The sequence below is a fragment of the Herpailurus yagouaroundi genome, unplaced genomic scaffold, assembly GCF_014898765.1.
Source record: "Herpailurus yagouaroundi ecotype Mexico unplaced genomic scaffold, PumYag 163, whole genome shotgun sequence".
NCBI lineage: Eukaryota > Metazoa > Chordata > Mammalia > Carnivora > Felidae > Herpailurus > Herpailurus yagouaroundi.
Window position 1 is genome coordinate 68,366,132 of NW_024412404.1, and position 9,632 is coordinate 68,375,763.

Below are 9,632 nucleotides of genomic sequence, written 5' to 3' on the forward strand. Positions count from 1 at the left end.
CTAAAACTGAACGATTTCTTTTAGCTCCTCTGTCTCTACCTATACCTATGGTAAGTGACTCTACCAGCTATGGATTTTTTTCTTTTTGTCTCAGCTAGAAACCCACCCTTGGTGGCTCTACTATGTGATGCTGGGGCTACATTTCTCTTATTCCAGCTGACACAATCTCTGGGTTTCCAAAGAAAGGGCCTGGAGGGAGGTTGCAAGGCAGAGCAGGAAGGAGGATCTTCTTCCTTGGCAGATATCCGTGTGGTTGTGAGCAGGGGTGGGGAAGGTTCTGGTCCGGTTTCTCTGTCTAGAACTTTAGTACAGTGAATAGTATTTGAACATACCCTAAAGTGCTTTAAACATTTCACTGGTAATTATTAAAGAAGGTACCTTCTATTCCTAGATTTTACACTTTTTTTAAATTTAAATAGGTGTTGGATTTTGTCAAAGGCCTTTTGTGCTTCTGTTGAAGTAAGCATGTGTCTATTTAATTAAAAAAAAAATTTAATCTTTACTTTTGAGAGAGGGAGAGAGACAGAAGGAGAGCAGGGGAGGAACACAGAGAGAGGGAGACCCAGAATCCAAAGCAGGCTCCAGGCTCTGAACCGTCAGCACAGAGCCCGATGTAGGGCTCGAGCCCACGAACCATGAGATCATGACCTGAACCGAAGCTGGACACTTAACCGACTGAGCCATCCAGGTGCCCCTCATGTGTCTTTTTTTATTGTGAATCACCTGAAGCTACAAAATTAGCTGAACTGCTGCTATTCAAGGTGATTATTTCCATTGGTACTCAGGGAAATGTACTAATTTCCAGGCAGTGCAGGAGTTGTTCTGATAAGGTGTAACCAATTCATTTATGACACAGGTCTGATTAACTCCATGTCAGAAAACTGGGAGATTTATGCCTGGTGTCTCTAACTGACGGAGTAATTTCCCACCATGTCACATCCCCCCGTTCTTCCACAGAAACAGTACTCTCCAGGGAGCGTGTTTGGACCTCTCTGCAATCCCACCACGTTACTGTCCTACCTGGATGTGGGAGTCTTTCAAGACAAGGAATCTCTTCCTACTTCATTCACTGTATTTTGGCTCAGGAGCACTGCTGCCCTTTATTGGGTGAGTGCATTTTCATGGAGTCTTAGGTGATTGACTCCCAGCACACAGGATTTCTAAGACACTATGTTCTTGTGACAGGTGTCGGTTACGTATTTTGTGCCCAGGAAGGCACAAACTACACTTGGCCTCCAATTATGTTTTTTTTTTTTTTTTTTCTCAGCTAATCAGTGGAGACTGTGGGCAAGGGACTGACTGGATGAGAACCCCCAGCACCTCCATCCCCACTGTTGAGATTTCTGAGATTCGGTTTACTTCAGGTCTGAATAAGGAATTAAAGAAACAATCACACTGTGGCTTTGCAGACCTGCATCCTTCTGCCTGGGAACCTAGAACAGTGTGTTAAGTCCTAGAAAGGAGCAGACCAGAGACTATGAGCGTAGGGAGTCCTGCTGTGGCCCTCTGGCTGAGGCCAAGGCTTTACACAGTCTCAGGGCCCAGACAAGCCCTACCCCCTCTGCATAAACTCAGCTGAGGCAGTTGTACTGAAATAGTGCCTTTATTTCCTGAAGTTCATGGAATATGCTCCAAGGCAAAGAGAGTCCTGGCCTAGGAGGGCATAGTACGGCCTTGCTTGGTGGGCAGTCCTGGGTCTTTCTCCTTGCTGACTCCTAGGAGCTTAGGATCGGCCTGTGGGAGGTCAGAGTCTGAGGAGGGAAATGTCCATGTATCCCTGTGCCCACACCCTCCCTGGGACCTGCCTCTTCCCACTCCACACTGCCAGCCCCTGCATTTCTGTCTTCTTTGTGCCCTGTGGGAGCACCCTTCCCCAAAGACCATCCTCTGAGGACTCTCGATCCCCTTCTTTGCCTTCCTGCACCCAGCTCCTTGCATGAGCTATTTCTGCTCCCTGCCACCCAACCCAGGGCTCACAAGTTCTCCTGGGCCAGCCCCTTCATCTTGTTTGCTTTGGGCTTGAGCAGGGATCTGCACCCCAAGCGTTTCCAGCTCTTCCTTAAGCCTGGACAGACAGAGGTAGGGTAGGAGTGTGGGGAGGGGGAAGGGGAGGAGAAAGGACAAGAGGCTGTGAAGAGACCAGGAGACAGGCTGAAAAGGGAGCAGAGATGCCTCAGCCACCTTCCCCTAGAGGACTGGGGGGAGGGCCTCCACACGCACCTCTGCCTCTTTTGCTGTAGCTGCTGGCACTTCTGCTGCAGCTGTTCATGGTGCTGGGCAGCAGCCTCTAGGAGCTCCTGGGCCTTCCTGTTCTCCTCTTCAAACATATGTCTGAGGGGGGTGGGCATCAGCACTGGCATCTCCCTCCCTCCACCCCAGTCCCTGTCCCTGTCCTGCTCATCTTACACTGCAGCTGCTGCCTCCTGGCTGCGGAGAAAGAGCCCCTCAGCAGTGGTCGAGCAACCGTCAGCCCCAAACTGGGAACACAGACGATGCTTCACGTCCTCCAGCTTTGCTTCCACGAGCTTCTCTGCGGCAGGAAGGGACAGATAAGCAGGGCAGTGCAAGGCAAATCAGGGCCTCCCCAATCTCCAGGCCTCACCTTCCCTGAGCAATTGCTCCTTGCTGCTGTCCAGGGCGCCAATCTCCTGGGCCATCTGCTCTGGTCTCTGAGTAGGTAGAAAGGAGGCCTGTGCATGTGTTTCAGCCTACCCCCATGCACCTCAGACAAGCCTACCTGGATCTGGTCTTTACTCAGCCTGCCTCCCTTCCTACTACTCGGGCCCTCTGGGCACACAGGGCATGTTCCAGCCTCAGGTCCTTTGTACTGGCCATCCTCTCCACCTGGAACTGTCTCACCCCAGACACCTGTGATGCTGTGCTTGAGAGGCTCACGAGGTGGTTAATGTTCGGTAATCTTGGAAGCTTTGACGTGAGGCAAGCATTTATTACAGGGGATCCTAAAAGCATCACTAACCAGAAGTGTTCCCTGGAGAATCATTTACTAGCCCTGCATTGCTGTTTCTCTTCCCCTTACGTGGCCTCTTCAATGAACCTCTCTCTCTATCCCAACGTCTGTTCTCTCTGCCCCCTTCACTTGGTATCTAGGATCCCCAAGGGGCAAACACCAGTCTGCTTGGTTCCCCGCTGTCTGCCCTGTGGCAGTCATGGCTGCAAACACATTCATGGATCTTCTCTATGGATAACCTTTCCTGACTTCATCAGGGCTCCTCCTGGTCACTGCAGGGCCCTGGGGGAGCAGCAGAGAGGGCGAGCAGGACCAGTGAAGAGGATGACACCGGGTGGCAGTGAGGGTGGGGATAAAGCACTGAGTTGAGGGCCATTTTGACATTACGCCACCAAGGCTGGCTCAAAAGCCAGTGAGAGGAAGGAGGCCTGCGGCGTGACCTTCAGTTTGGGGCCAGGGACTCTTAGGGAAGATGTGTAAGGTGGGAGGAATGGCTGTGAGTGACTCACGTGGAACTCCCAGAGGTCCTTGTGCTGGCCCATCAGATCCTCCAGCTGTTCCTCAAAATCCAACCTGGGGGCCGGCCACACAAGATGAGGGACCATTGGCTGAGACACCCCTCCCCAGCCAGGCCCAGGCCAGGGGTCTTCATGTACAGACCATGGGAGGCTTGCCCATGTTCTTTGCTTGGCAGGGAGCACCTTCCCCACCTTGACCTTCCAAACCTCAGGTCAGCCAGCTCCTCTTATAACCCCCATCCCTGATATTACCTGCACCTACAACCCATCCTCGCACACTGCCCCCTCACCCCCCACCTGGTTGGAGCACTGGGCTTCACCTCAGTTGCCTCTGTTTGTTCTTCTCGTCCTCGATCTGGGAGTTCAGGGCAGAAATTCGCTCCTTGCACTCCTGCAGCATGGTCTGCTTCCTGCGAAGAGGCAAAGCAGCCCTCAGTCATGTTCTCTGAATGTCTCCCCAGGATGGGGCTGGGTGGGGCTTCTGCCTCCTCTTGGGGTGTGTTGTAGCCTTCTAAATTGAGGTCCTTCTCTAGTAACTTCATGGGTTGGGGCATGAGCATGTGCCCCTGGGAACAGTGTAGTCACCGGGGCATGGTCAACTGCAAACACACACACACACACACACACACACACATACACACACACACACTAATCTCATCCCAATTTCCCCACACAGTTCCAGTCTTGGTATGCCAGGGCTCAGTGACTCTGGTCACAAAATAAGCTAAACCAATGTTCAGGAAGTGGAGAGGTGGATTCACAAATTCTGAGGTGGATGGAAGGGTCCCGATGTATAGAGAGAGACGGAATGGCTTGATGCCTCAATGCAGGGACAGATGAGTGGACAGACAGCCAAGGGGCCTATTTTGGGAAGAGTGACAGGCACAGAAGAAAAAACAGCCAAAGGAATTTGGTATCCTAGCAAACGAATGATTATCCCAGTGAGTGAGAGTGTTCTTGACACTACTGCCTACTGTTGGGTCCAAGGTGGGAAGACACGCATCTGACCTCTCCGTTTCAAAAACGGAGGAAATGAGAGCTCCGGGTCCGTGACTGAGTTTCCCTCTTTCTCTCCTCCCCCACAATGAAGGGGCAAGAAGAGCAGGGCCCAGCTGGAAGGTCTTACCTCTGTGCCTCACTTTCCTTCTCTTGGCAGTGGAGTCTGAGGATCCTTAGGGTCTCTGCAGGGATAGGAACCAAGGGCCCCAGGAGAACCCATTAAAGCATCAGGCCTGGGCATAGTTAATATGGTCAGATCACGTGGAGTCTCGTGGACACCTGATTGGGCTTTGTAATTTGCTTCAAGTCTGGTGGAAGCCACAGGAGGGATGCAAGAGGATTCAGGTTTCAAAAGGATTCAGCTGCTGTGGAGAGACTGTCACACTGCCTCTGCAGGGTGACAAAGGCAAAAGCCTGGACACAGAATAACTACAATTACCTTGCTTTTTGTTCAAGGTCTCTTTCAGACGTACTTCCTCTCCACTCACTGGAAAACACAGTAACATGTTCAGGCATCAGGTACCACCCACTGCACCCTCAGAGAGCATACCTGCCCACAGTCACACAGGCGGTTTGGGTCAACTGTACCCCAGTCCCAACTGTGGACCCCTTGAGTTGAGCCCCCTCCCATCTTGTGCACACACTCCCTGATGTGGCAGCAAAGGGCCCTGATGTTGATAAAGGGTTGACTGTGAGGGTCCTGCAGAATGCCAGTGCACTTTACATGGACGGGAGAGAAAGACACATCATCTGAACTGGGATATGGGCTATGAAGAAACACATCAAGCAGTAAGGGGAATGTGATCAGGTGGGGACAAGGTGCTGTCTTTAGATGGGATGACCGGAGTAGGTTTCTCTAAGAAGGGGACATTCAAGCTAAGAGCTGATGGTGATGATGTATGGCAATAGAAACCAGTGGTATCTGGGGCAGAAGAGTCTAGCAAAGGCCCTGAGGTGGGAGTATGCTTGGACAGTAGAGAGTGGGAGACTGGTAGGACCTGATGCTGCAGAGGGGGCAGGAGCCCTTGGCCGCAGCAAGAATGCTAAGGGTCCAGAATATTGAGTTCAGGAAGGCATGACACTGGGGACCTCTGGGTGACCGAACCCTGCATGCTTACGTGAGTCCATTTCCTTCTGCAGGGCCTCCCAAACAGTCCGGGCCTCTCCCAGCTCCTCACTGGCTTTCTTTTTTGCTGTGCCAAAAAAACCAAAACAAAACAAAACAAGAAACCAGACGTGTAAGTGCAACATCCAACTACACCATTCCTTGCAAATAGTGACATTTCACATGTGTCTTCAAGCAAACTGGGCAGGGGGTGGGGAGGACACATTTTACAGGGCAAGAAATGAGGCTTCCAGAGCCCAAGCCCTTCTTGTTGGTCTCAGTTGGCAGCAGGGCCAGGTTCACGGACATGTGACTACAGCAGTTGCCTTTAGAAAAACCCACCCTTGGTTTGACCTGCTGCTGTGGTCCTGAAATACATACTTAGTAATCCTGTAACCAGGGGCCCTGCAAATCATGTAGCTTGTCCCTGAGCTCACCTTGCTGAACCTCATTAATCCGATTAATCAGGACCTCAACCCTGGGCTCTAGGCTTCCCGCTGTAGGGAGGAAAGGAGGTTGAATGGAGATGACAGGGCAGGCAGAGGGAGTTGGGGGCCCTACAGGGACTCTCATTCTGGGTAGAGGATACAAGGGAAAAAACAGAGATACTGAGTCAGGCTGTAGTCATCGCAGTCAAGAAAAATAGAGGGGCAAGGAATTAATTAAAGCGCGAAGGAGTGGGGCATGCTCTTCAGATATGGGAAGACCTCTTGAAGGCCTTAAATCAAGGGGAGGGCAGTTCCCGGGTGGGGTGGTAGGTAGTCAGTGAAAAGGCCTTCCCTGAAGTGGGAACATGGCTAGAAGAAGCCATGTGAGCAAGCAGAGAGCAGCAGAGGTAAGGTGGAGGGAAAGGAGGTGAAGGTCAAAACCTGGATTTAACTGAGTGTGGTGGGGACCAAGGGAGCTTGGGGGAAATGTTTTGCCTTCTATCCCCTTATACTTTAATTTCAAATCCTTGGGCTATATTTTTACTTCAAAGAAGTTTTAAAAAGTAGGAAAGAGCCAATGGGTTAATTTCCAAAGGTTGTGAATTGTGAGTCCTGGAACTTAATCCACTTCCGCCTTTTCCCAAAGCTCAGGCTGTGCCTCAGTTACAGAGAAGACATGTGACCTTTCTGCAACTTCTTCATCATTTCCATCAAGTCTTCAATTTTCTGTGAGGACCTGGCCTGCCCTGTGGAGACACAACCAAACATTTCACAATCCCAAAGGAGAGGGCCCAAGGAAGGGTCCAATAACTTTGGTATGGGACTGAGGGGGGCTCAGATCTCCAGCCAGAGTGGTGCTCTTGCCCCTTGTCTTGAGGGAGACACTGAATTCGAGAGGAGTCAGGCTATTTCATGGTCAACTTTTCCTAAAGTGTGAAATCATACCACAGAGTTTCCCTTAATAAAACTCCGGGCAAGGGGAGGGGTGAACTTTCACTGCCTGTAGTATTCAAGACTGGGTCAAACCTCATGATGTAATAATGAAAAGAAAGGAGGGGCAAAAACAAAACAAAATGAATATGAAAAGAAAGGAGGGGCAAAAACAAAACAAAACTGGAAACAAGGGGTCAAAAGTCACTGTAACTGGCAGATGGCTAATTAACTAGAAAGTTCTAGAGTCTTATTAAAAAAACCCACAATGAATAGTAAGAAAATTTAATAAGACACCATGTCATTTGCACATAAATACAAAGAGCTATTCTATATACATAATCAATTACTCTGAAGCCTGTCAGTAGAATATTTCGTATTCACTTGTTTATAACCAATATAGGCAGTTATTTTTAATTCCTTAATGAACTAGTAGATGTTGGCAATTATTAATGGTACTAACGTCACAAGAGAGATAAATGGACATTATGAGCCACTTGATGTAAAAATAAAACATAGGATTCTTGCCAAAAAAGAAGTCAGAGTAATGCCTTTTAATTCTCTTAATCTAAATACTAATTTAGGGAAAATACAGGAACACAGGACACATGGGGATGCAATTAGCAACATCCAGACCGGGAACTTTACAGGAAAAAATCAGGATTTTTAACAAATTTTTTGGGGGGGGGGGAGGAAAAAAGGAAGATCCTTACAGATGAAAGGGGATTAAAAAGACATATACTCAATACTCAAAAACGGACTGTATTTAGATCCTGATTCGATAAGTGCACTTTAAAAAATAGTGGTGACATAATCAGAGAAATTTGAAAACTGGGTTTTTGGTGAAACAGGAACTCTTGTAGCTGTTATTCAGACAGGACAGTACTACTATGGTTAGTTTTCTGGAAAGAGTACAGTACTATATTTTAGAGATGTTAGAGGTACATATGGAAATATTTATGGATGATATGCTATGATGCCTGTGCTGCTTCAAAACGAAATAGTGGAGTGGGTGAGGATAAAAAGGAAACAAGGTTGGCCAAAAGCTTATAACCGTCAAAGTGGAAAAGATGGGCTCATGGGGGTAATTTTATACTTTGTTTTTGCCTTTTGTATATGCTTAAAGTTTTCCATAATAAAAAGTTTTTAAAAAGCAACCAGTCAGGGGTGCCTGGCTGGCACATAGAGCATGTGACTCTTGCTTTCAGGGTTACAATTTTGAGCCCCATGTTGGGTGCAGAGAGTACTTAGAATAAAATCTTTTTAAAAAAAGCAATGAGTCAATATAAAGAAGGTAAACAATCACTGCTTTCAAAGAGTGGAAGAAAGGAGGGGACAGTTAAGCAAAAATTTTACAAATGGCCCATAAATATTTGACAAGATATACAATATCAGTCATGATTAATGAGATGAAAACAGCATATCGTACCTATCTGGTTGGTAAAGATGAGTAAGTCTGACAATGGCCAGTGAGATGATGTGGGGAAATTCACATACAGATAGGCTGGAAACTGATGTGACCTTTCAGAGGACTGTTTTACTACATCAGCATTTTGAAGGCATAATTCCAGTTCTAAGAATTTATGTATAAGACATGCTCATCTAAGTATGCAAAAGGCATGTTAAAAGACACGGAAGCAGTTAAAAGACACGGAAGACATGTCAAAAGTGGGAAACGTGGATGCCCATCAGCCGAAAAGTACGATCCATCCCCACAACAAAATACTGTGCAGCCATTGAAAAGGAGGTAGATTCATTATGTATTAAACATGGAAGGAGACCCTAGACAGATGAAAAGTCAGTAAAAAATTGTGCATATAGACTCCCATATGGCTACAAGAAGAGGTGAAATATAGGCCAGTCTACAAACATATGCATACTACGTCCAGATAATTTGTGGCCAGAATCACCAAAATATTCTCAGCAGTCGTTACCTCTGGAGGGTAGGACTAGGAAGGAGGATGTCTGTCTTTCACCATACACACTTCTGCTTATGGCTGTATTTTTTAAAGCTAACTGGCCCAAGTGACCCCAAATTGATCTTTACAGTTTGTTTGGGCAACCAATTCCCCAGGTATTATTAATAGCCTAGGCAGTGAGCTGCACTGTTTTTACCCTCTGTTGCCTATGTAGTGCCCGCCATAAGGCAAAGCACAGCCTGGCAAGAAACACCTGTTGAATTAACAAAAAATCCGATCCCCCATTTGCTAACATTTCTGAACCTTGACACTGAGTTGCAGACACAAGGCCTCATTACCCCAGAAGTCCCCGGTGTGAAGCGCAAAGGGCAAGGACACTCTCCTATGTAGTAAGCACCGTACAACGCATGTTGAAATACTCTGGTCTGATGTGACGCTGCCAGGAGATGGGGCTTTGGGGAGGTGATTGGGTCATGATGGCGGAGTCCTGACGAATGGGAGCAGTGCCTTTATAAAAGCGACCCCAGGGGCGCCTGGGTGGCGCAGTCGGTTAAGCGTCCGACTTCTGCCAGGTCACGGTCTCGCGGTCCGTGAGTTCGAGCCCCGCGTCGGGCTCTGGGCTGATGGCTCAGAGCCTGGAGCCTGTTTCCGATTCTGTGTCTCCCTCTCTCTCTCTGCCCCTCCCCCGTTCATGCTCTGTCTCTCTCTGTCCCAAAAATAAATAAATGTTGAAAAAAAAATTAAAAAAAAAAAGCGACCCCAGAC

At 48.2% G+C, this 9,632-nt stretch overlaps 2 protein-coding genes across 8 annotated transcripts in view; one reads left to right on the top strand and one right to left on the bottom strand.

Moving 5' to 3' along the window:
- The window catches only part of LOC121037433 (zinc finger protein 883-like), a 47,895-nt gene extending 46,495 nt beyond the window's left edge, over nt 1-1,400 (top strand). The window contains exons 7-8 of one of the 2 annotated variants that reach the window (XM_040486887.1): nt 958-1,107; nt 1,268-1,400. In XM_040486887.1, coding sequence (XP_040342821.1) covers nt 958-1,107; nt 1,268-1,299 — 182 coding nt within the window. In that variant the 3' untranslated portion in view covers nt 1,300-1,400. The remainder of the gene's footprint in view (nt 1-957; nt 1,108-1,267) is intronic. The other variant, XM_040486888.1, reaches the window with a different exon arrangement.
- A 187-nt stretch (nt 1,401-1,587) lies between these two features.
- SYCE1 (synaptonemal complex central element protein 1) overlaps nt 1,588-9,632 on the bottom strand; it is a 10,346-nt gene continuing 2,301 nt past the window's right edge. For 2 of the 6 annotated variants that reach the window (XM_040486896.1, XM_040486892.1), the window contains exons 2-13: nt 6,702-6,764; nt 6,028-6,084; nt 5,604-5,678; nt 4,925-4,972; nt 4,613-4,667; nt 3,807-3,896; nt 3,478-3,541; nt 2,603-2,669; nt 2,407-2,530; nt 2,221-2,331; nt 1,978-2,065; nt 1,588-1,734 (exon numbers count right to left, since the gene is read on the bottom strand). In XM_040486896.1, coding sequence (XP_040342830.1) covers nt 1,654-1,734; nt 1,978-2,065; nt 2,221-2,331; nt 2,407-2,530; nt 2,603-2,669; nt 3,478-3,541; nt 3,807-3,896; nt 4,613-4,667; nt 4,925-4,972; nt 5,604-5,678; nt 6,028-6,084; nt 6,702-6,729 — 888 coding nt within the window. In that variant the 5' untranslated portion in view covers nt 6,730-6,764 and the 3' untranslated portion in view covers nt 1,588-1,653. Of the gene's footprint in view, nt 1,752-1,977; nt 2,066-2,220; nt 2,332-2,406; nt 2,531-2,602; nt 2,670-3,477; nt 3,542-3,806; nt 3,897-4,612; nt 4,668-4,924; nt 4,973-5,603; nt 5,679-6,027; nt 6,088-6,701; nt 6,779-9,632 lie in introns of those variants that run through there. The other 4 variants (XM_040486894.1, XM_040486891.1, XM_040486895.1 and 1 more) reach the window with 3 other exon arrangements.